The sequence below is a fragment of the Ovis canadensis genome, chromosome 1 (genome assembly GCF_042477335.2).
Source record: "Ovis canadensis isolate MfBH-ARS-UI-01 breed Bighorn chromosome 1, ARS-UI_OviCan_v2, whole genome shotgun sequence".
In the NCBI taxonomy this organism is placed as follows: domain Eukaryota; kingdom Metazoa; phylum Chordata; class Mammalia; order Artiodactyla; family Bovidae; genus Ovis; species Ovis canadensis.
The window spans coordinates 236,690,899-236,717,662 of NC_091245.1; the positions used below are offsets into that span (position 1 = coordinate 236,690,899).

At 42.2% G+C, this 26,764-nt stretch overlaps 1 protein-coding gene across 3 annotated transcripts in view; it reads right to left on the bottom strand.

Moving 5' to 3' along the window:
- The window catches only part of ARHGEF26 (Rho guanine nucleotide exchange factor 26), a 141,943-nt gene extending 119,710 nt beyond the window's left edge, over positions 1 to 22,233 (bottom strand). For 2 of the 3 annotated variants that reach the window (XM_069580487.1, XM_069580504.1), the window contains exons 1-3: positions 20,113 to 21,819; positions 18,414 to 18,453; positions 14,717 to 14,862 (exon numbers count right to left, since the gene is read on the bottom strand). In XM_069580487.1, coding sequence (XP_069436588.1) covers positions 14,717 to 14,862; positions 18,414 to 18,453; positions 20,113 to 21,192 — 1,266 coding nt within the window. In that variant the 5' untranslated portion in view covers positions 21,193 to 21,819. Of the gene's footprint in view, positions 1 to 14,716; positions 14,863 to 18,413; positions 18,454 to 20,112 lie in introns of all 3 variants that reach the window. The other variant, XM_069580496.1, reaches the window with a different exon arrangement.
- Between the last annotated feature and the right edge of the window lie 4,531 nt (positions 22,234 to 26,764).

A 26,764-nucleotide genomic window follows, 5' to 3' on the forward strand; every position in this document is an offset into this window, starting at 1 on the left:
AGCCCCTGTAAACCAGCATCCTTTATTTAGCCAAGATCTGATTCAGAGTTCTGGTTGGTTCCTCTTGTATTTCTCCAACTACTGATGCATCCAATGCTTACCATGCACCAGGCACTGTTCTTGCACCAGGCACCAGGCATCTAAATCTTCTAACAATACCACAAGAAAGGTATTACTATTGCTATTTTACAAATAAGAAAACAGAGACACAGGAAAGTTAAGTCATCATGAGCCCTAATAAGTGGTCAAGTTGGTATTCAACTCAGGCGTGCCTGCTGCCCACAAGGACTAATTTCTTTACCACCACAGTGCACTGCCTTCTCACACTTCTGAATTTCTTTGAGGTATGTGTGACTTGCAGCTACCCTTCCTTTAAACTAAGGTCCTCCCCTAGGATACCTCAGAAACTGCATCCCCAAATGAATTCTCAGCTCTTGCCCCAGAGACAGCTAAGCTGTTGGCAGGGTGCCTGGCAATTTAACTTGTTGATTAGTCCTGACAGCCGTGGAATCTCCACAGATTCCTCTCTTTGACTTGTGGCTCTCAAAACCATTCACTCCCCTGTGAGCTACTGAGCCTGGACCCAGGTGGACTCAATCTCTATCCCCCAGTGACAGAGAAGCCCACTTCTGCTTTTTCTATCAACAACCAAGGGGAGAACATGAGATCAGGACATACATGAAAAGCTAATGTCACAGAAGTAAGATAAAAAGGAAAACTGGTTTTAGGGGGAAAAGGCAATTCTATAAAATAATTTCATAAAAGGTGAGCAGTTTTAAAAATTGGAATATTTAATAAAATACTGAGGAAGAGACCAGACTAATAATGGTGAACAGTGGAGGGAGTTGGGAATGGTGGTAAAACCATAGCAACTTTCAGTCTTGTGTTCAGTTTTGTAATAAGGTGAATGCACTTACATTACCTTTGTAATTTAAAAATGACTATTTCAAAGAACTTAATTTAAATTTTGAATTTTAAATTGGAATATTAAGAACAAACTAATGACTAACCAAGGGGAATTGGTTAAAAGAACCAAACATTAAAAAAAAAATCTACCTATTTGATGAAATATAAATATGGGCTCTACAAAGGTTGTTATGGAAGAAAGTTTAATGACATGAAAAGTCATTTACAGTGTTGTTAAGAGAAAAAAAATGGGTTAAGAAACAGCAGGTTTAATGACAAGCAAATATTTACAATATTATTAAAGGGAAAATATGAGCAAAAAGACGATATTATTTTATTAAGTTTTGCTTAAAGGAAGAGGAAAATTCTAAATACACATTAAGAAAAAAAAGAGTCTGAAAAGTTATATGCCAAAATATCAACAGTGACTACATGGGAAGGATTTCAAACAATTTTTATTTTCTTCTTTTTATCTATTGGTACTTTTTAATTTTTCACTAATAAACATCTCTTAGCTTTGGAATTAAAGCATCACTTTTAATGAAAACTAAGTTTCAAAGTCTTTCCTCAAAAAAAGAAACAAAGCAAGTAGGGTAGGCAAATGGAACTGTTTAGAGATGCCAACAATACCTGCATTTCTTAGTTGCTGCCCACAGGAAAGCTCATGAGAGGTAACCATTCACAGATAAAAGTAGCTAAGATAAAGGCAAGCAATGAGAAAGGTTTCGGTCAAGCCCAAACCAGGCAGTGGCTTATGAGGCAGTGTTGACAATGAGTGATGACAGGCAGGTGCGCAGATGGGTGAACAGAGGAGGACAGGGTTAGAGGTGCGTAACTGACAATGAAGCTGATGACACATGGTTGAAGGCATGAGTCAGGAAGGGGCTGATGAAGGCAGAACAGGTCTGAGGGGCTCTTCTTGCAGAAAAGGACACCTGTTTATAAAGGAGGTGCCAACATCTTTGTTGCCATTCTGTTCTTGCTTGTTATTTTTGTCAAGCGTCAGATGGATAGGAATGATCACCTCCAAACAGTAAATTCCTTAGAACACCACTGACACTGAAGTTAGTTTCCTAGATTTTCAATACAATCTAAACTTGAGCAAAACTGGTTTTGGAAGAGTGGGTACTAAAGTGAACTGATGTTTTACATGCAATGTTCAAAGCATGCCATGATCCCACTGGATAGGAATTACCTTATTATATGGAGGAGATCTGAGAAACAGGCATAGAATTACCAATATTCTCTCATTTACCTATATCTCAAGTTTCATTTTCAATTCAATTATTCAAGCAATTATTTTATACTTCTATTGTTTTTATTTTTGACTCTTCACCCATCTAGCCCATCTAGATTTAGTCATAATCTTTAGAGAGCACTTTCCTGACCTTTACCGCTTTCTATGACATCTATCTGTGTCACTCATTTCTGCATTGTGCCCTAAGTTCTTTCAAAAACATCACATAGACCTTTCATTTCTATTGTCTCCCAAACCAGCTTCTAAGTTCCCACAGAGTAGGTACCGGCTTTAGGTTTGTTTTGTTTGCCCCATTCACCCCTATGCAGCAAAATACATATGAATTTTGGAGTCAGATACTAGCATTTTGAAACTACAAACTTATAATCACTAAGTGAATGGCAAAATAAAACCCCCAAATTTCTGATTGTCATCTACATCAGGGTAAAAACAAAACAGAAAGGACAGGACAGAAAATACCATAGTGCACTATGTGTATTAAGAGTAACTTCCACTTTGTGAAGCTTTTGTTTGAGATACACAGACACACGCACCCATGAACACACATACTAGGTTATAAGTAAAATGTATTTCTCATTATGTTGCTGCTGCTGCTGCTAAGTCACTTCAGTCATGTTCGACTCTGTGCGAGCCCATAGACAGTAGCCCACCAGGCTCCCCCGTCCCTGGGATTCTCCAGGCAAGAATACTGGGGTGGGTTGCCATTTCCTTCTCCAATGCATGAAAGTGAAAAGTGAAAGTGAAGTCGCTCAGTCGTGTCCGACTCCTAGCGACCCGATGGACTGCAGCCTACCAGGCTCCTCCGTCCATGAGAGAGCAGACAGACCAGGCAAAAAGGGAAAAGAAGAAGACAACCAACAGACCACTTCTGAGATGAAGTCACATCTTTGGCCAAGTACCTGCCTGATGGAAATGCGGTTTCTGCTCTTTCAGGGCCCTAGGTACACGTCCGTTATTTAGACAAACTTGAAAGGCTCTGCTCCAGGTAACCTCAAGACCATAAGAAAAATAGTAGGAGAGTAACCCTATTTGTCATCTCAGAGTTTCAGCTGCCTCAATATATGGTGGAGAAACAGCAGTCACCTTCATGGTATTGTCACAAGGATGATATAAGCTGAATGAAATGACCTAGTCCCATCCCCGGAGTACAGTATCCTCTGCAAATACTGGGTTAATACTTCACCTACATGTAAAAAAAATTAATATCATGATGATCCAGTGACATGTTCCAGAGCTACAGCCACCGTGCAAGTCAGCCTCTACACTGCCTGCTCACACTGAGACCAGCTGAGTATGAGTTTAGCAGACAGCAGCCATAAACCTTTGTATATCACTACCAGAAGCAGGGTTTCCTGCTGCCCCGAATGGGAACTGTTCCATTTTCATTAGTGCAGTCAGATGAGCAGTAGAGTTTATTTCCTACACCAAAGGGGAAAATAATCTGCAATTTCCTTTCACTGGCAACAATGCTTCCTTCTGCAGAAGCTGTCCACTGGCTATATAGTCCTTATGCCCCCAAATAAGAGATATATAGGTAACAAATGCCAAATTGATCCTAAGACAGAAGAGTACAGATTAATCATGCAGAAAATCAACAGGCTTTACATATTCTGGATAAATCAAGCAAATTTAGAAACAAACTTTCAAGCACTAGCTCCATATTTATAGACTCAGTAGTAATTTCAATGGTGACAATTCCTCTATTCAGTCATCATGGAGACAAATCACTCTGTGGATGTGGAATGGCCCCATCACTGGGCCAAGAGAAGAGACACCACAAGGGAACATCTTAAGGTCAAGAGGGCAAACACAAGAATCTGATGGATAATTTCCATAAGCCCAAGCTTAGTACTATAGAGCCCTTCCCCACAGTTATTCAGAACTCCTCAAGCAACTGAGCTGGGACTTTCCCTGGTGGTCCAGTGGTTAAGAATCCACCTTGCGATGCAGGGAACATGGGTTCAGTTCCTGGTTGGGGAACTTAGATCCCTCATGCCTTGGAGCAAACTAAGCCCAAGCACCACAACTACTGAATTGGCACACCACAACTAGAGTTCACGAGCCTCAACAAAAGAGCTACAACTGAGACTAAGTGCAAATAATACATAAAAAAGTAAAGTAAAAGTAACCGAGCCTTCTTTCCTTTTACTTAATTACACTGTATTCCTACAGACTCCTATTGTTCTTAAATGTATCCCACCCACCTCCCCAAAAGAAATTATCAAGTGGAGGACAAGGCTGTAATTTAATTTGATTTCATAGTGTGCAAACACCTAACATAGGTAGTTTTAAACTATGAACATACCAAATTTCCTAATGTATCAAAGACATTTATTAAATCCAGGATGTAGCCAAGCAAATGTCAAGAAATTTTCTTTTCAAATAAAAATTAAAAGCAGCCTCCACATAGTCCCTAAATAGGAAACTTTCTGGCTATTTTAACTGCTGGGTAGCTTTCTGTTATTTTTACTTATGGGATTAGGTTTTGCCTTCATTCATTCACTCATAAATTTATCACAGATTTACTGCAAGCCTACTGTAATTCAGGCACTGTTTCATGTGCTAGGGATATAATAGAGAATATAACAGACAACAATCTGCCTTCATGCAGTTTTTATTTCAGTGAGAAAATATGGATAATTAACAAGAAAAATAAATCACATAGTATGTTAGAGGGGTAAGTGTCAGGAAGAGGATAAGAAAAATTAAGGAGGTGGTAGTGAAAGAGTCATGTGTAAGTTGCAGAGACAGCAAGCGCAAAGGTCCTGAGGCAGAGTGAACCTCACACTGGAGGAACATCAGTATAACTGAGCAACAAGCAAGACAGAAGCAAGAGAGGAGTTCAGAAGAGTAACCAGGGGCCAGAACACACAGTCTCACTGGCCTCTGTAAGGCTTGGTCTTTACTTTGAGTGGAATTAAGAAATCACCTAACACTTCAGAAAAAAACATGATATCTTAGTACACTGTAACAGGATCACAAATCAACAATATAACTATATAGCTGCTGTATGGAGAAGAGACCAATAGGCACAGAGGCAGATGCAGGGAGCTGAGCTGGGAAGCACAGGGGATAATGCCCCTCCATGTTGACAGAATGGCAGCAGCAAAGCAGCTCTATTCTGAAGGTACAGGCAACAGGCTCTGCACCAAATTGGAAGTAGGTTATGGGAGACAGAGAAGTGTGAGGAATGGCTCCAAGGGTTTTGATCTTCAAGACTGGAAAATGGAGTCATTATCTGCTAAGAAAAAGAGATTGTGAGAGAAGCTGATTTGGGTGGGAGAGAAGGGAGTGATTAGAAGTCAACTTTTGGACAGGTTAACTTTGAGATGCTGGCTAGATATCAGAAATGAAGTTGGAGATCCTTGTCTGATGCTCAAGGAAAGGTCCAGTCTAGAGATAGAAACCTGGAGATCATCAGAGGCAGATGATGTATTTAAAGCCACCAGACTAGAAGCAATCAACCTGGGAGTGCAGATCAGGGAGGAGCCCCAAAGATGGAGCCTTGGGACTCCCAACAGTTAGTGACTGGAAGAATGAGGAGGACTCACAAGGAGATCAAGAAGCTCCAGGTACACTGACTTGATCTCAAATCCCCTGACCCTCTATCACCTCAAAGGGTCTGTGTACTTGATGTTTCCCTGCCTGGGACTCATCCACCCTGCACCCACCTCCTCCAACAACAAATCTGACCTGGCATTTATCTGGTACCTGATCAGATGGCAGCTCTCGTCACCTTCTTTGCCACCTTCCCTTGACTGACAGCAATGTGCCCAAACAGATGCCCTTCCCCACAGGATCTCAGAGCAGCACAAGCACAGTCTTTATGGCAGTCACACAGCAATTCTGCATGGATTTACGGGATTATTTGGTGTTTGTCTTACCAGTTAGGGTGTCTGCAAGGACATGAAAGCAGAGTGGGGTCTGTTTGTACTCCATCACCAGTGTCTAGAATAGGTGAAGTTGCTCAGTCATGTCTGACTCTTTGCAACCCCACGGACTGTAGCCTACTAGGCTCTTTCATCCACGGGATTTTCCAGACAAGAGTACTGGAGTGGGTTGCCATAGGGCCCTCCATAAAGAATAGGGGAATGAAGGAATCCTTGATCAACATCTCTCTCATCAATTTTCTGTTAAATGAAATGAGACCCTCTTTGTGTGGGTCCCAGGTCAAGGCTTTCAGTTGAAACATCTCCTTTTGTACTTATGCCAACCAAAAGAAAATTCCCTTGTGCTTATGTCCTCCCACTTTTCTTGGAGCACCTGTTTCTTCTGCCCCCTACCTCCCCTTGGGGCCTCAGGCATACACACCCATATTTTCACAACCCATTGTTCTCCGCAGAGAATCAATAACATAAATATTGGCACATAAATTACTGCACTCATTTGCCCTTACTAAACTCCAACCAGAATATTTATTTTTATTCTCAATCTCTATATATTTCCAGAAAGGGTTATATAGTTCAAGTTCCACCATCACTATAATTGAGAAAAAATGCCATTTCTAATAGTGATATGAACATGAAATGCACTGAGCTATACTGATGTGTCACCAGTATTTGGAGATAAAAAAAAAAACACTCCCAAACTGGAACTGAAAAAAAAAATTATAAACACACACTTCAAACATATACATGTGTGTACATTTTTCTAAAGAGAAGGTCTGTGGCTCATAGCTTTTGTCAGATTCTCAAAGCAGATGACAGCTCTAGAAAAGAAAGATGACAAAGTACACATTCATCCCACAGACTAACACAGAGACTAGAAAGAACACTGAAAATCATCATGTATAGACATGAAATAATTAAGACACATTGTTCAGGAAAAGAGCAAGTTTTAATATCTGCACAGGCTTCCTCGGTGACTCAGTGGTAAAGAACCCATCTGCCAACGCAGGAGACTTGAGAGACATGGGTTTGATCTCTGGGTTGGGAAGATCCCCTGGAGTAGTAAATGGCAACCCACTCCAATATTCTTGCCAGTAAAACCCCATGGACAGAGGAGCCTGGTGGGCCATAGTCCATGGGGTCGCAAAGAATCAGACACAATTTAGTGACTAAACAACAGCAACAATAGCTGCACAGTATATTATTTATGTAAATGCATGTAATCTTTATTTTTTCTCCTTACAGGTATATACATGGATTTTGAAAGGAGTGTTATCAAATTGAGAAGAGCATTGCCTAGAGAGAAAGGGAAAGAGACTAAGATTGCAGATATGATCAAGAGAGACTTTGGTCTTATCTGAAATGGTTTAATTTTTTTTTCATTGAGAATGTGATAAGTATTGCTTATATAGTCAAAATTAGCTTTCAAAAATGTTAAGGGAATACCTTAATTTAATTGTACTCAAATGGCAAGAGAGTAACAGAGCTCTGTCCTTGCCTCAGACTAAGCAGACACCAGCTCCAGCCCTCTTGGCTGGACCAGGATCTCTGCTGGGGGTCTCAGGTCATGCCCACATAGACCTCCAATTCTGTTTATAAAGATACAAACACTCCAGACCTACTGTCCAACTTACAAGCTTGCACCAGTACACGCCTAAAGCCCTGACTGTTTACATGGTGAGTACTGAAAGTAAGCCAGATGTGAAAAATGAGAATTTTTTTTCTATTTTTTTAAACATAAAAGATAGACATGATAAAAGACATTAATCACCATTTAAGGTAAAAAAAAATTTATGAGGCTGCTATGTTGCAAAAATGTAAATGGAAAATTCTATGACTGAAGAGATTATTTTAAGCAGCAAGTCACTGAACAACTGAAAATTAATTCAGACAAGTGTGAAAATGTAAGGGGAAACGATGAAATTTTCAGTGACCTCTAAATACTTTAAGCATTTCTGCAAACAGAAGGATATTCAGGTTTATTACATCTGCTGAGCTCTGATTTTCAGTAGAAAACAGTCTGTCTTTTACAATAAACATGGTATAAATTCTAAAAGAATAAGTCCCACCAGATGGAACTGCTAAGACTCCAAAGTGTGTTATAAGTATAATGAAATTATACTTATAATCAAATAGCCGGTTTGCAAATCATCCTTTCTTATTCGGCAGTTCCAGAAAATCATCCAGAGCAAACTATGTGTGTCTCAGGAGCTAAGTCCAGTTCTCAAGAGATCAAAGTCCTAATTCTAGTTATGAACCTAGTTGGCCACACTAGGGACAGCAGAGGACGTACCTCACAGAACGTGTACCGAACCAGTTCCAGAATAAAGTGTTTAAAATTTCTAAGCACACTGAAAAAATATGCAAAGCGAGGAGGATTACTGAGAAGCCGCCTGTCAGCAAGTCCAAAGGAATAGTCCAGTAAGAGGGTGACTATACGAGGCATGTATCTGGTGACTGCATTCGGTACTGAACCCAAGTAGAGTGTTTGCCTGTGTGCTTGTTCTTGCCTCTGGAGCCTGAACACCCTTGTCAAAGGTACCTGGCATGTCAAGGCTATGGGAATTACACAAACACCCTATGGCAAACAAATGGGGTCAGGGCTCAGCTGGCAAGTGTGGCTTTGGGACTGTCACCAAACTTAACAAATACTAGTTTCGCAACTGTCATTTTTTCAATCTAACACATACTACCTGATGGGGGAAGGGTCGAGTTATGACAAAAGGCAAAAAGACTCCAGGCAAGGTTTATTTTTAATTTTCTGTAATATTGTAAAGCCTTCCGGGATCCTATGAAAGGATAAAACTTATTAAAAACCTGAAGCTCTCTGCTATGCACCTGGCACTAACTGCTACAGGTACATAGTGTTCTATCGCATACCAGTAACACAATCAATATTTTTCTTCAAACCCACAAGCCCAGAAATCCAAGCACTGTGGTCTTAGTCCCCACAGTGCCAGTTTAGGTGAGTTGTAGGGTAAATCACCTGTGGATGGCAGGTTCCTTTGTCTCTGGGCACAGATCTCCAGAGGACAGAAAATTAGTTTTTCAAATTGAAACCTCAAATTTCATTTCAAACCAAGAAAAACCTAAAAACCACGATCATTTAAGTTATTTTGCAGTGTTCCCCAAGACCTGAAGTGAAAGTGAAGTCACTCAGTTGTGTCTGACCCTTTGCAACGCCATGGACTGTAGCCTAACAGGTTCCTCCGTCCATGAGATTTTCCAGCCAAAAATACTGGCGCACATTGCCATTTCCTTCTCCAGGAGATCTTCCTGACCCAGGGATTGAACCCGGGTCTCCCACACTATAGGCAGACACTTCACCATCTGAGCCACGAGGGAAGCTCAAAGAGCAGCAAAAAGTTATGTTCCCTGGAATGAAGAAATCCTATATTTCCAGTGAAGAAAACATTGATGCACTCTGACAATCAAGTAAAGGAAAAGTAAGTCTGGCACCATCTGATGACATTAAGGAGCCCAGGTTGTGTTCCTGACACTGGAGAACACTACACTTCTACGTGGGGGGGACCTGTCAACAAAGCCACATTGCTACACACAATCACCAAGTCACTGTAATCCAATTAGGGAAGCTTGTGGCAGCCTAAACTTTCTCTACTATGTTGAGGCCCAATTAAATGCCTCTCTTACTCATTCCTAGGTGACTACAACACTCCAGTTAAAACTGTCGCAACACCTTACACGGAGAGCCACCTCTTGACCGTGTGGCTGTCCAGTGAAACTGAAGGAGACGCATCATAAACAAATGCCCTAAGACAAATTACACACAGACTGAAGGTTTCAACACCTTACAAAACAAGCAGAAGTGACTGCAAATTGCTGCTCTTTTAAAGTCTCCCACACACTGGATGCTTCTTACAGTTAACTGATAAGAGAAGTTGCGTCATCTCAGGAGGCAGTCAGGAGTTGGCAACAGAGATAAGAGGTTTTCACAGCATAGGACAATCAACAGCAGCTAACACACAGGTGTGCTCGTAAGCATCCCCTCCCCAAGCAGAAAGTCAAGGTAGATCCAAATAGAAAGCTAACCCCTTTGCCAGAAAACCCTTTGTTCTACTCCCTATCTGGAATCAAGGTCTCACTCAGAGAAGAGTTTTGTGTTAAAGACTGGATGGGGACGATCTTGTTTATTTGGTATTATTAAAAATTAAGCATGGAAAGATGAGGCAAAAAAATACAAAAAGTCGAAGTGCTCCAAAACCTGCCTTAAACACTGTAGCCCCTTTACAAGAAGAAATCAGGGCACAATATCAGACAAAGATAATGGAGCTGCTGGCTGCTTATGGAAAATATCCTGACATTTTTCAAAATTCACAAAGCCTCTTTTCTTTAGGGTCCTAACTGCAACCTGGATATTTACTAACTACCAGAATTTTTAAAAAGTAATGGCTGCTTTTTGTTGTTAAAAGTATCCAGTTTTAAAAAAAGCCAAAGTGGACTGCCACTTTTTAGTGGACAGGAAACCCATGTGGGAAGGACAGAATAGAACTTCAGAACAGTAATGACACCTGGGGAGGCCGGAAGGAGAAAAGGACTGGAGAGGAGGATGGTTAACAGGATCTGCCTTAAAAACCAGAGGCCTGAATATCAAAAGGTTAACATCTGTTCAAGCTAGCACTTGTGTGGCAGGTACCTGGAGATCTATTACACAAACTCACATTAGTTTATCTGCACGCTTGCCCTCTTGCCTTTCGAGCTGGCCCACACTGTCTGTGGAGTGTGTTTCTCTCTAAATAAATCCACATCTTACCTATCACTCTGTCTCTTACTGAATTCCTTCTGCCACAAGACAACGAGAACTTCAATAAATCCTGAGACCAGGCATGATCTCAGTTAAAAGACCACGAGTTCAAGTTCCAGATCTGGGATTTGGCTAGGGTCAAGTCCCGGACTATAGGTTCAAGGCCCAATTTGAATTACATGGTTTCAGAGGGTACATTACAGATGAAATGACTTAAGAAATACGATTAAGTAATCACAGTGTATGATCTTATGCAGATTCCCATTTAATTAAATCTTTAAAAAATATGAAAATTGAGGAAATGTGAATACTGACTGGGCATTGGATGGTATTAAGAATTTCTTTCTGAATTTTTAATTGTAGCAATTTTGATTATTTTTTATTTTAAAAATCTGTATTTCTCTGAGCTATATAATGAAATATTATTTACAGATAATTTTTCTGCATGCTTGAAGTAGTTGTTGTTCAGTTGCTAAGTTGTGTCTTGACTCTTTGCAACCCCAGGGACTATAGCCTGCCAGGCTCCTCTGTCCATGAGATTTCCCAGGCAAGAATGCTACAGTGAGTTGCCATTTCCTTCTCCAGGGGATCTTTCCAGACCAGGAATCAAACTCACAATTCTTGCACTGGCAGGTGGATTTTTTACACTGAGCCACCAGAGAAGCCCTAAGCTTGAATTAAAAAAAAAAAAACTTAAAGTGTTTAAAAGTGAAACAGAGGCACAGAAGGGCCAAAGAAAACACAGGCTGGTGCCCAAGTGATGCAAAGGGCAAAGTCCAATCATGATGCTTTGGTTAAATGTAATTGCCAAGCAACACAATAAATACACACAAGCCCTGGGAACATTCAAATCCAAGATAACACAGTTCTGAAGTCAGAATCTACATTTTATCACCAGATAGTCTTCTAATATCAATTTTGTTAACAAAAGGCACAACAGTACATTGAACCTTTGCCAAATAAAATGAATGCCCATATTTGAAGTATTGAAAGTTTGAAAGATACAAAGTGTTATTTAAATTTCCATATGTTAATCTAAATGAAAGCCAAACTCCAGGAAGCATAAATATGGCAGCCTGGCTTTCAGTACTAAAGCTAAGTTGGAGAAGTGTGTAAGTGACAGAAGTACATGTTTTTGTTGAGCATTCAGAGATCAACAGCAAGATTCAGGCCTGGGCTAACAAATACAGCTGCTGCCCTAGAGAGAACTCAAAAAATTCAGTTTTCTTCTCGAGAATCCCCTACAAAATGGGCTATACCAACAACAGAATGACATTCATTTAGAGTCAACTTGGCCTGTTACGTTGCCAACAAAGATCCATCTAGTCAAAGTTTTGGTTTTTCCAGTAGTCATGTATGGATGTGAGAGTTGGACTATAAAGAAAGTTGAGCACCGAAGAATTGATGCTTTTAAACTGTGGTGTTGGAGGAGTCTCTTGAGAGTCCCTTGGACTGCAAGGAGATCCAACCAGTCCATTCTGAAGGAAATCAGTCCCGCATATTCATTGGAAGGACTGATGCTGAAGTTAATACTCCAATACTTTAACCACCTGCTGCAAAGAACTGAATCACTGGAAAAGACCTGGATATTGGGACAGATTGAAGGCAGGAGGAGAAGGGGGTGACAGAGGATGAGACGGTTGGATGGCATCATCAACTTGATGGACATGAGTTTGAGTAAGCTCCGGGAGTTGGTGATAGACAGGGAAGCCTAGCGTGCTACAGTCCACGGGATCAAAAAGAGTCAGATACGACTGAGTGACTGAACTGAACTGGCCTGTGTGGGGGCCTCCCAGGTGGCACTAGTGGTAAAAAATCTGCCTGCCAATGCAGGAACATAAGAGACACAGGTCTGATCCCTGGGTCAGGAAGATCCCCTGGAAGAGGGTAGGGCAACTCACTCCAGTATTCTTGCCTGGAGAATCCCATGGATAGAGAAGCCTGGTGGGCTACATACAGTCCATGGAGTCGCAAAGAGTCGGACATGACTGAGTAACTACTGGCGCAAAGATAGTCTTGGGCTCATGAAACATTTTTTAAAACTTAGGATGATACTTGAAGGGACTTCCCTGGTGGTCCAATGGCTAAGATTCTACACTCCACATGCAGGAGCTGGACTTTGATACCTGGTCAGAGAACTAGATCCCACACGCCGCAACTAAAGATCCTGCATGCTGCAACAAATATTGAAGATCATGTGCCGCAAGTAAGACCTGGCACAGCCAAATAAACAAACATTCAAGAAAACAAACAAACAGGATTTTGCTGCTGTTGTTCACTCACTGAGTTGTGTCCGACTCTTTGGGACCCCATGGACTGCAGCACACCAGACTTCCCTGTCCTTCAATATCTCCCAGAGTTTGCTCAAACTCAAAAGTCTGACTTTCTGTATTCTCTTTTCTAAATATCAGAAAATATTGCCACACTGAACTGGTTTGAACTAAGTGGCAGCTGTTCAACTTACACAAGGCCTGTGGATCACATTTCCCGCCACTCCCCATCACCCACACTCACCAGCATCACTTATAACACGACTTGGCCTGCCTCCCCATGGGCATTTTAATCTGTGGTGTAACACTAAGGATGCCACTCCGTGGTGTGATGCTGAAAATACATAATTTCCCCTTAGCACAAAATTAGGGGGTAGGAGGGAGACAGAAGAAAATGTTTGGTTTCTTGAATTCTGAATTCCAATACAGTGCAGAGAGGGGAGGAAAAACCTGAGCCAGATGTCATCTCCATAATCACCACACAGGCATTTCCATGGTCAAGTTTACAAGTGCTTCTTCACTTACACCGACGGGTTCCCCAAGTATGTGAGATTCCTGATTCTGAACTATGCTCATTTCGGCTTAAGCGAGAATCACTTCTGCTTCCATATTGCTGAAGGACTCACAGAGGTGCCCTGGCTTGTTTTTCACGCAACATTCCCACAACCCAAGCCAGTTATGGGAACTCTTTCCTACCTACAAATGCTGTACCCAAACTCACATCATGTAAACTAAGCATCACACTGTGACACTGTTAAGCCAGGAGGAAAAAAAATTATGGCTAAAAACTAAAGCGGTTTGATGCAGAGAGGAGAATTTACTCATCAATACAAAAATAAGTATCAGACACTGGCCCACAAAAGACACACACATAGAGACAGGACAGAATGCCATTCATTAACCAATTTCAAGAAAATATAAATGTGTCTCTATCAAATGAAACTTCCAAAGAAGAAGTGTAACACATTCCCTGTTTTACGTAGGTACTATACATACAAACATCATACATACATATATATTATTGTCATTCAGTCGCTAAGTAATGTCCAACTCTTTATGACCCCAAAGGACTGTAACCCACCAGGCTCCTCAGTCCATGGGGATTTTTCAGGCAAGAATACTGGAGTGGATTGCCATTTCCTTCTCCAAGGGATCTTCCTGGATCAGGGATGGAACCTGAGCCTCCTGCATTGGCAGGTTCATTTCTTACCACTGAGCCACCAAGGAAGCCCCCAAACATATGCATACACAGTCATAATTACAACACAGTTTAGATATATTAAGAGATATTAAGCTATCCCTTAATATAGATATATTAAGCTACCACTACATACACACTATATAAAAAAAACAAGAAAATATACCGAGCAAGAAGCGTTTCCAGAGTCCCTAGTACATCAGTCTTAAAGCACTTTATTTTATAAAAACGTGATAAATTTTCCTGATCAGAATTGTCAAAGTTCACTTTCTCACTGCAGTGTTTCAAGAAATATTTCACAATATAAAAGGATGACTCTTTCTCCTTAGGGTTACAGGATCACTGGTAGAAAAAACTGAAACCACAACCAGGTATAATTTCCACAATTTGGTCTCTTCGCTCTCACAGATAGAAAAACAGAAGGTACACACTCACTGCAGTGAGCTGGCTCCACATGGACCTCAGAGGCTTGTGGTGAATCACAATTTTTTCATCAGATTTCTGTTCTTTTGGCTCTGACTCCTCATCAGAGTCGATGTCAAGGGCCTTTTCTTTGTAGTTCTGATACAGGACAGCATTTTCTGCAAAAAAAAAAAAAAAGAACCAAACCCTACACATCACTAATTGTCACCCCCCCATCATGTTGCTACTTGTTCTAAAGAAATATCCAGTATTTATATGATGTTTGGCCTCCAGTTTAATAAACAAGAGATAAATGGATTTCTTCATGAAGAGTCATGATCAAAAATTAATTTTCTTACTCATACAGCTCTATCCCCCATTCATCTGCAGAGGACAGGAAGTGCCTGCACATGAAATGCCAACTGAAGCAAAGTTTCCATGACTCTGTCTACCACTCATGAAGGTCATGTCTATTACATTATTGTTTTTTAGGTTAAATTGAATTTACACCCTTTTATTTTTTGATTTAACAAACACTTACAGTACATCTACAATGTGCCAAGGGCTGGGAGTAAATAGAAAATAAAAGACACTTTCCGTGCCCTCATGAGCCAAAAATTTAATGAGAAATATAGTAAAAGTCAGTCATTCATGAATTCATTCAACTGATACTTAGAAAATGTCTACTAGAAGCCCGTAAATGCTAGGTGCTGGGGATACAACAAAGAACAACAACAAAAAAAGGGGAAAATCTCATTCTTCAAGGAGCTGACATCAGAGTGATGAAAGAATGACAATAAATAAACAAGCAACTTTTATAATATGGCATATGCTGAAAAGTAGCATGGCGAAAAATGAAACAGAGAAAGGGTGTTAGGAAGGGTGATTCGTAGATTTTAAACAGGGTAGTTTAGGAAGGCCTCACAGAGGAGACATTGAAGCAAAGATCTAAAAGAGGGTAAGGAAAGAAACCATCTATACAACTGGCAACAACAGAGACATCAGCAAACAGAGACATCAGCAAACAGAGACATCAGCAAACAGAGACATCAGCAAACAGAGACATCAGCAAGTGCAAAGGCCCTGGGGCAGGAGTCTGCTTGGTGTGTCTTACAATATGTACAACGATGGGCAAGGAGGCCTGTGTGGCTGGAATAAGTTAAGGGAGGGGAGGAAGTATAGGAGATGGGGGTTGGGATGAATAGAGGGCTGACCATATAGGGTCTTGCCTCAATGCCATTGAAAGGACTTTTGTTTTTTTACTCTAAGTAAGACAGCAAGTCATTTTAAGGTTGAGGACACCATGATCTGGCACAAACACGTTATCTACAAATCAAAAGATTTATACACAAGTGCTCTGAGAACAGACTGTCAGCAGGACATGATTTAGTCTGGGGGTCAGAGAAGTGGTAATGAAGCAAATCTTAAGATCTGAAAGCTGAGAAACCACAGAGCTACAGGAAAAACCACTTCCAAAAGCAAGAGGAAATAAATTACCTTAGAAGAATAAAAGAGGTTATGAACTGCAGTGTAGGTGTCAATCAGACAAAGGGTGTAAGGTGAGTTTAGGGAGAAGAGCCAGGCAGTTCAAACCAGACAGTTTTGCAGTCTGTTAAAGAACCGGGTTTTATTCTGAGCCCAAAAGCCAGAGTTTCTTTCATACTGTAAAGGTTATATTTTATCCTGACTGCAATGAAAATCCACTGAAAGACATTTTTAGATTGGAACAGGAAAACATTGACTAATTAAGGAACTAATTCGGATGCTCTTGAAGTGGTCAGTGAAAAGCAGTGGAGACTTGAGGGGGTTGGACTGGATACAGGGGTCAGACTGGCTGTGGTGGTCAGGATATTTTCTAGTTCTGTTAAGTCCCACAACTGAAGTGGAAGAAGGGAACTCCAGAAGAGATTCAGCTTTAGTGGAAAGATTATGAGTTTGGTTTGGGGACATACTGAGTTTGAAATGCTTTCCCCATCTACTGAGGCCAGCAAACATCTGCCTCATTTCTCATCAACTATGGCATGTTCTGTATGCATCATCACTAAATACTGAGAGTTCATGCAAGATTTTACTGTTCTTTGATTGGTCTGCATATGAAAGCAGAGTGTAAGGGTATAGATCTCTGTAGAACCCTTTAAAGTACTTAATGTATGACATAAAATACATTCGGACATTGTTGATATGATGTCTCATTCATCTCACAACAATGTAGGCAATTATTAGCTTCATTCTACACAGGATAAAACAGGCTCAGTGAAGTTGAGAGGCTTGTTTAATGTCACTCAACTGATGAGTGAAGCAGCAGAACAGAAACTCAGGTCTCTGGTTCCAATATCACAGGATCCTACCACTCAACCACACAGCTTCCTGACTTACATTCTTGTTAGTCATCAACTGCTAAGACTCCTGCATTCCTCATGTACATATACGTGAAAAAGAATGTCTAGGTCATCATATTCAAGAAGAGAAGAGAGGGTACACAGAAACAGCTCGTAAAAGCAAACAGCATAAAACTAGTTATAATGAAGGTCTGTCCTCAGACTTCAAAAAAGCTCAACATTTTTAACTATTTGAAGCAAAGGTCCCAAAACTAATGCCAAATTCCAGAAGATGCAAAACATCTCTCATGATTGATATTAGATAGATGCTCAGTTCACTTCACAGTTATAACAGGGTACAAGAGAAAGCAAAGTGTGTGAGAACCAGTTGTCTGTCCTGGTCCTGGCTGTGTGACAGTGGATAAGGTACTAAGCCCCTTTGAGATTCCAGATTCCTCGGTTATAAAATCTGGACGATGACTTTAACCCAACCAGCAAAAATACTATATCTGGGTTTCTTCCCCATAGAAAACATTTTTCTAAGATGGATACAATAAACTGGTCATATGTAAATGATAAAATGGAAACTGATTTTTATAAAAATGATATAGGGAAATGTTTTGTAATCAGCCAAGCTGAAACAACTCTGGGTGGTTTTACCTTTGATTTACTTACAGAGAGGCATACCCTTCTTCACTGTTCTTTTAAAGGCAGGAAAATCTTAACATTTCAAAGAATGACAGGAAGTAACTACCCTCACCTCCACCACACTCTCCCAGCTCTACAAACTCTTCTGGTCCATTGACACTGGATCCATTTACACAAAGTCCCCTAATCTGATTAGGGTCTGAACACCTGGTGAAAGCTGCTTTTGTTTCTGAGATCCTTCATAAAAACACTATATGAGGTCAAAACTCTTAGCAATAGGGTTCTGTTAATGAAGCAAGTTCGATTTCCTCCAAATTGAAATTTGGTTATGAAACCATATTAATATATTAAAATGTAGAAATATGGGGATAAGAACATTAAGTCAAAGGAAATATGACCTAAGGAAATATGGACGTAAGATCTACATGCCAAAACTTCAGAATTTTAAATTGAAGAGCTAGAGTTTATCCTTAATCTTTCTTCATTTTTTTGAGGGAGGTGGGGATGGAGCCAGAGTAGAGGAGAATTAAAAATCCCAGAACACTGGTCTGACAAAGTCATCGGCTTACAAAGAATGCTATTAATTTTATTCACTGCTGGTATTACTGGATGAAAATTTAGCTTAGTGCAGAGCTTTGTGCTGTATAATTTGAGAAGTTGTACATTTTTCTCATCTTGTGTTTTTGTTACTTCGTTGGATTTCAACTTATAATTGATATTCCACATTGAAACAGCAATAAAAGTATGGAAAATCAAATGCTTACCTTCCCCATCAAATGTTCCTTGTCCTTTCAGCATTTTTTTCTAAGAAACAAGAAAAGGAAAAAGAGGAAAAGCAAACTATGTATGAATGAGCCAAACAGAAAATACAGCTATTTAAAGAAAAAGTACTTTTTTGTGGTCACATTCATTAGATTTCCAACAGCATGCGCAGATGATCCCTGGAGCAGTCATATGACTACTACCACTCACTAAAAAGATGAAATAAAATGTACAATATCCCCCACGCTCAGCCAATACAGCTTGAGAATCCTCAAATGACCAATAGTTTTTAGCTTATTACTGATGATTCACCATCACTGTTAAATTGAACTCTGCTATACTTGCAGAGTTGGAGCGGGGGGTGGGGGCGGGGGGGAGCACAAAAAATATTATGTCATTTCTTTACTTAGAAATTAGTTTTCTTAGTCCCTCAGTCATGTCCTATTCTTTGTGACCCCATGAGCTGTAGCCCTCCAGGCTCCTCTGTCCATGGGACTTCCCAGGCAAGAATACTGGAGTTGAGAAGACATTCCCTTCTCCAGGGGATCTTCCCAACCCAGGGACTGAACCCAGGTCTCCTGCATTGCAGGCAGATTCTTTACCATCTGAGCCATCAGGGAAGCTCACTCATGATTCACCACCACTGTTAAACTGAAATTTGTTAAACTTGCAAAGTTGGAGGGGGAAAGAAATACACATAAAATGTTATGTAATTTAAGGCCATAGGATCTAAAATAAAACAGGCTCACTTGTGTATTACATATGTGACATTTATATAGACTGGTTCCAGCTTTCTGATTAATCAGGAAAAGATGTGGCTGCCAAAATGAATTTCTGCCCTATTACTGAGATCTGTCTTGTGTCTGGAGAAGGCAGCACATGCACTCTCCAAAATCTCCTTCCCTAGTCTTCCCTATTTCTTTATGTCATATTTGGTAATATTTTAAGGAGTGCAACTCCTAGGTCACATCATTCACTCCAACCTGAAGTTTCAAGCTACAAACTTGTTAAATGCACTCAAGGGTTAAGTGGGCACAAAATGGGAATGAGATGCAACCAAAGCCACTGGTGAAAGAAGCCAGAAATAAAGATGAAAAACTATGTCTTTTGTGATTCTGGCAATTGACTTTTAAGATTCACATTTTACCTGGATGGTATTTAGTATGTGATCACTACAGAAAGAAAAAATATTTCAGTAATTAAGTCACTAATGTAAGTACTTAATCAACCGGCTGAAAGGAAATCAGTGTTTTCCTGTATCAGCTGTGGTGAATCAGCAATCAGTAACTGACACTTCTAAACAAGCACCACACTGGCGTGACCACATAACCAAGAGTGCAGATCCACGCCTGTCTGCCACCCCCTTTGCAGCTACCTGTATTAAAAGTGTTCAAAATTCACTCCACCAATACGTAATTTGCTGGTTTTTTTCTCCTACTTGTCCCCCACATTTTGCCGAACTTAGAAAATGAATACAGTGATAAGAGTTTAAGTTCCTCCCATAAAACTGCATTACCCTGGTCTGTGCCCACCAGCAATAAAATGGCCAAGAGATAGACGTGCAGGAGTCTGATCAACAAACAATAAAATTAAAAAAGAACAATAACCTTTACTTCCCTCTGTGCCTCTCCTCCGCACCCCAAACATCTTCACTGGCGGCTTAATGACTGCCTAACGTGCGACACTCTTGCCCACTTTTACCTTTATCCTTCCCAGGCTGGAAAACTTCTCCTTGTCTTCCATCACTGCTTTCAGAACCGGCTGGGACATCCTGTTCTTCTTCTTCGAGGTGCCAGGACTGTCAAAATCAACGCCACTGACCACCGCCCTGCGATAGGAGGTGGACCGCAAGCCTCTCCGCAGAGACCCCGGGCTGTCCAAGTCGTGCTCCGCCTCGCCCTCGTCCTCTGCTGGGCCCAGGGGGGCCCCAAGGCCCTCCACCATGCTGCGCACCTTGAGCAGTCTCTTGTGAGGTTCCACGTTCAGATTGTTGGATTTACTTATTTTAATTTCCGAGGCCAAGCTCTTCGGAATGATCTGCTGTTTTCCCACTTTGAGGGCGGCGGGGCTGTTTGTGCTCAAAACCACTGAAGGATTCTCCAGGAGTTCGTTCTCCGGTGAGGGCAGCCTTTGGAGCGGCAGTTTTTGTTCCAAAGACCTTTTGGGGAGCGAAGGAGAGAGTCTCGAGGTTCCTCGCTCAGGGTCCTTAGCCATGTTGCCGGAGAGCGAACCGGCGCCTTGGGAGGAGATATTAGGGGAAAGCCCATTTGCAGCCGGAGAAGGCACGGGGCTGGTGGGGAATCCGGTCTTGTCCCCCTCGGGACTGCAGGGGGGCGGCGCTCGAGGAGTCCGCGGGGGGTGCAGCGGCTGAGGCACGGGCTTGGTCACTGTGCCGTTCGCTGGGGACTTGGGGGAGCCGCCCGACGCCACTCTGGGGACTTGGGGTGACTTGGACCGTCGAAGCCGAGGAGAGACAGCCCTGTACTCCTGGGAGACGGTCCTCCCATTGGTCACCGCCCTCCGATGGGCGCATATAAGCAGGGGGCTCCTCTGGACCGTCCTGCCGTCTGAGGCGCCGGGCACTTCGGCCACAGTCTGCGCCGCAGGGAGCGTCTCTCGGTCCTCCACCGGGAAATCCGTGATCAGCAACCCGCTGGGGCTCTGATAGGACTGGGGCCTCGGCTTGCTCCGGCCCAGGAGCTGGGGCTGAGGGGTTGAACGCCTCCGCCACAAAGGGGTTAAGCTGTTGCTGGAAAAATCCACTTCGCTCTCGGTGTTCATAGCGGAGCCTCAGGGGTCAGCCCCCGGGGGGGTGGGGGACAACACCTAGTCAGTCTTGCCTAAAGAGGAAAGAAGTCATGGAGCTTGGCCTCCGGACTACTAGGCACGCCTTGCAGACGCGCGCGCTCTGAGCCCGGGGATCACTCGGCTGCCGAGGGACACAACTGCGTTCAATTACCCACCCTTTCTGGGGCAAAAACTGCGCCCACCGCGAAGAGGGGTCCAGTAGAGAAACCTGGGTCGCGCCCAGGCGAATTAATCCAATCACCTCCGCGCCTCTCTCGCGGCCCAAGACCACCCGCACAGAAACAGACCGCCACCAAATCGCCGGTGCAAACTGATGCACAAGAAACTTGGGACGAGTTCAGCTTTCTTGGGAAACTCGTCGCGGGACGCTCCCCTCCGCCGCCATCCAGCGGCCTGCCCCCGCCGTAGGTCCCCTAGAGCTCCAGCAGCCCGTCTCCCAGGCGGATTTACCTTCAGGGCTTTGTAGAGCCCAGGGCCGACGAGCACCCCCGCCCAGTGGGTGGCCCGGGTCCCGGACCGAATCTCTGCAGCGGGAGCTCTGGAGAGCTCAGCAGCCGACCCAGCGTCGGCTCCGCCCCCAAGCTTGATCCCGCCTACGGCATTGGCCACGCCCCGGCCCGCCTCAGTCGCTGCCTTCTGGGAGCCGCTGCCTTCCCGCCCTGGTCTCTCGTTAAAAAACTCAAGCGCCCCTGGGCTGTGTGCCGAGCTCCAGGTTCCCGGCCACGAGATGCGGGGAGGGAGCGGCGTGGGAGCTGCAGGCGCGCAAGGCTGTTGGCCGGAGCACAGCGTGGGAACAAACGTAGGAGCCCTGCCAGAATGTAATTTGCGAAGTCCTGGGCCCCCAGGGGATCTCCCTGGTTGAAGCTCGGAATGCCGAGCATAGTAAGGTGCGCGAAGCTGGAACTCGTAGCTCTGAACGCGGAAAGCCAGGCGCCTCTCAGTATTCGGGTGGTCTTAAATCCGATGCCCTACTCCCCTGCTTAAAATATCTTATGGACTGATAGGCTTGCTTGTGCCTGGAGTATTTCTGGAGAGATACTTATAGCCAGTTCGGGGGAGGACAACTGGGTGGCTAGGAAACCGGAGGGACAGAGTGTTTTCATTCAGTCATCTTTGGATCTTGTATGCTTTACCTATTAAAAGTAACCATAATTTAAATTAAAAAAAAAAAGCGTATTGGTTTCTAAGTGTACACAGGATAAAATTCAAAATCCTCTCCAAGGCCCTATAGGACTTGGCAACTGAGCAGGAGGGCACGAACAGAAAGTGCTGTGCTTACCTCTATAGCCTATCTTCCCCCACCCCCTACAGTTGTTCCTTCGCTCATTTTAGGCCATACCCACCAAGTTTGACAGCCTCAAACCTTCCCTTTTGTTTCTCCTTGACCTTCTGACCTGTCCATCAGAGAGGACTTCCCTCCCGAATCTGATTATGGCTACGCTTACTTTCCCGGCCACCTTTTCTCATCTATCGACACTCATTGCAAATGTATTTAATCACATATTTAGTTTTATGTTTATTATCTGCTTTGTCTTCTTTTGACTGAAAGCTGCAAGAGGGCAGAGGCCATGTTTCTTTATTGCCCCCTCTGTATTCCAGGCACATAGAGTGGCACTTAATGAATGTTTGTCGAATGAATGAATTATGAGTGAATGAGAGGGTGACCTGAATGAAGACAGTGACCAACCACCGCAGAGTGCTCTGTTGCCAAGTAGTAGAAAGTGGGCTGTGTCCTGGACAAGCTCCAGCAATGTGAGAAGAATAAGGCAAACTTGAGGAGACAGATTTAGAACATAAGATCTGTGTAATTAATTCTATTACCAAGACATACGGGCTGTTCTCCAAACTCTCTTTTTTTGCCTTCACAAATTCAACAAGGGGTGTACTGCACGTCCACAAACTGTTCCTGTTTTCCCTGGATAGGTTGAATTTGATGACCAAAAATAGTAAAAGGCAATTTCTGGGTGGTGATGAGATGAATGTTTTTCATGCTTATTTATACTTTGCTATACTTTCCAAATACTGTACACTAAATATATGTTACTTTGATTTGATATGTTTTCATAAGTAGAAGAAATGGCATCAAAATATTTATAAGAAATTTTTCTAAAAAAATAAATTTACCAAATATTTTGGTTAGAAGATATGGCTGATTATATACTCATACCTACCCACTTTTTAATATAGGGTATTTTTCATACTAACATGTATTACTTGTATATTGGGAAAATATAATAAAGTTAATTTTTAAGGTGCTTAGTTAATGACAGATGAAGTGTTATCCAATTCAGGATGCAATCTGTGGCTTACATTAAGAAGTTTTAAATGGTGATGTGAGAAACTAGCTTCTCTTCAAATTATGCTATTTCTGCAAACAAGCATAACTGATGATTATGAAGAAATTGTAGGATATTCCTACCTCATTCCTAAGCAACAACGTAATACCCACCAAAACAATAACAAGGAAAAAATATGAAGTTCTGTTCCTTCATTAAGCTTTGAAATCCACAGATCTATTGCCCATTTTACGGTCCATTCAATTTATCATAATTATTCAAATCTAGGACATTTTTGAGGAGAAGGCAATGGCAACCCACTCCAGTACTCTTGCCCGGAAAATCCCATGGACGGAGGAGCCTGGTAGGCTGGAGTCCATGGGGTTGCTAGGAGTCGGACACGACTGAGCAACTTCACTTTCAATTTTCACTTTCCACTTTCATGCACTGGAGAAGGAAATGGCAACCCACTCCAGTGTTCTTGCCTGGAGAATCCCAGGGACAGGGGAGCCTGGTAGGCTGCTGTCTATGGGGTCTCACAGAGTCGGACACGACTGAAGCGACTTAGCAGCACCAGCAGCAGCAGGACATTTTTGATAGCATGTGCTATCAAGGAAAAAAAAAAGAGCTGTGAATTAAATTATGACACAGTGTGTTGTTACATAGGATCTTTTTAATACTTATGATGGTTTTAAATTTAGATATGATTTTTTCAGTAATGTACATATTTAGAAAAGGAAAATATAAGCAAAATAAATTGATTAAATATTTCTACAAATTCTGTACATGAGTCTAATTTTCCTAAATCCCTCTTCACACAGAACATCACTCGCTTGTCCACACAGTATCATTGATATATATGCAGTATTTCCTAAAAGGATGGCCTAACCATGTCTCTGGGATTTGCTTCCTAGCCAGACATTCATTCTTCAAGTTTGATGCTGGCACATTCCTATTAGATTAAAAGCATAGTTTGTTTAACTGAATTATATGTCACTACAACCTATGTAGGGCTTCCCTGGTAGCTTAGCTGGTACAGAATCCATCTGCAATGCAGGAGACCCTGGTTCAATTCCTGGGTTGGGAAGATCCCACTCCAGTATTCATGGGCTTCCTTGGTGGCTCACATGGTAAAGAATCTGCCTGCAATGCAGGAGACCTGGGTTCGATCCCTGAGTTGGAAAGATCCCCTGGAGGAGGGCATGGCAACCCATTCCAATATTCTCACCTGGAGAATCACCATGGACAGAGGAGCCTGGCGGGTTACAGTCCATGGGGTTGCAGAGAGTCAGCCATGACTGAGCGACTATGCACAGCACAGTACAACCTACATATCCTCTCTATTAGTGGCCAGGAAGAAGTTTCTGACAAATTGAAGTTCCAGGCCCTCGCTGCAATCCTGTGTGATCCATGAGTTGGTTATATTACCTTCTTGTTCCTTTGAAATTTTTTTCATCTAATCTGACACATCTGGCAATTTCTCCTACCTTCAACTGCAGTTGTTAGCATATGGTTTTGACACATGTAGTATTAAATTGCATAGAATTCAGTGAAATGATGACAATTCAAATAGTTATAACTATGTTCACAAATGCAAAGGCAATGCCAACTGTATCAGGACTGCCCCATGGCCAATGGCTATTTCTTAACATTATAGTAAGATAAGGTCGCTGGTGATGCAGTTGGTAAAAAAAAATCCACCTGCAATGCAGGAGGCCATCTGCAATGCAAGAGGCCTGGGTTCGATCCCTGGGTTGGAAGATCCCCTGGAGAAGAAAATGGCAACCCACTCCAGTATTCTTGCCTGGGAAATCTCATGGACAGAGGAGCCTGGTAGGCTACAGTTCATAGGATCACAAGAATCAGACATGACCTAGTGACTAAACCACCACCACCACAAGCACCACCATCACCACCATCACCACAAACCCCAGTTTCAGAGATGTTAAAAATGTGAGACCAAATGCTTCTTAGAATTGGAGAAATACAGGTCTGTCTAGTCAAGGCTATGGTTTTTCCAGTGGTCATGTATGGATGTGAGAGTTGGACTATAAAGAAAGTTGAGCGCTGAAGAATTGAGGCTTTTGAACTGTGGTGTTGGAGAAGACTCTTGCAGTCCTTGGACTGCAAGGAGATCCAACCAGTCCATCTTAAAAGAGATCAGTCCTGGGTGTTCATTGGAAGAAATGATGCTAAAGCTGAAACTCCAGTACTTTGGCCACCTCATGCGAAGAGCTGACTCATTGGAAAAGACCCTGATACTGGGAAAGATTTGGGGGCATGAGGAGAAGGGGACGACAGAAGATGAGATGGTTGGATGGCATCACCGACTCAATGGACGTGGGTTTGGGTGGACTGCAGGAGTTGGTGATGGACAGGGAGGCCTGGCATGCTGTGGTTCACAGGGTCGCAAAGAGTTGGACACGACTGAGCAACTGAACTGAACTGAAACTATTAGGATGGATACATACCCTGGTATTTTCTGATGGTATATATTTTTTAATTTAAAAAGTTTAATTTCTTCCCAGTTTTACTGAGATATCACTGACGTATAACATTGCAGTAGATTAAGGTATACAACATAAAGATTTGATATATGCATTATATTGTGAAGGGCTTCCTTGGTGGCTCAGATAGTAAAGAATCTGCCTGCAATGCAGGAGATCCAGGTTCGATATATTGTGAAATAATTACCACAATGAGTTTAGCTAATATCCCCCACCTTGCATAGCTATAAATAATTTTTCTTGGGAACTTTTAGTTGCTCTCTTAGCAACTTTCAAATATATAACACAGTATTGTCAACTGTAATCACCATGCTATACATTATATCCCAGAACTTATTTCTTTTATAACTAGAGGTTTGCACCTTTTGACCACCTTCACTCATTTCCCCCATGACACTGAACTACTGAAATATTCAGTGGTATAATACAGGGTCCCAGAGGCAGAGATACCAATCATTCCTATATTTCCTAAACAAATTTGCCTTTATCACCAATTACATGTCTGGAATAATAATTAGGCTAACTTAAAACTACAGTTGGTTAACTAGTGTTATTACTTTCCAGTTAAATCTCATGCACTCTTTTTTTTGCGGGGGGTTGTAGGCGTAACAAGCAGCTTGGAGATCTTAGTTCCCTGACCTGATTAGGGATAGAAACTGGGCCCACAGCAGTGAGAGCACAGAATCCTAACCAATAATACTTATTGGGTGCATTTAAGTGTCAAGCACTGGCCAGCCCTTCCTGAAGTTTGTAATTTGAATG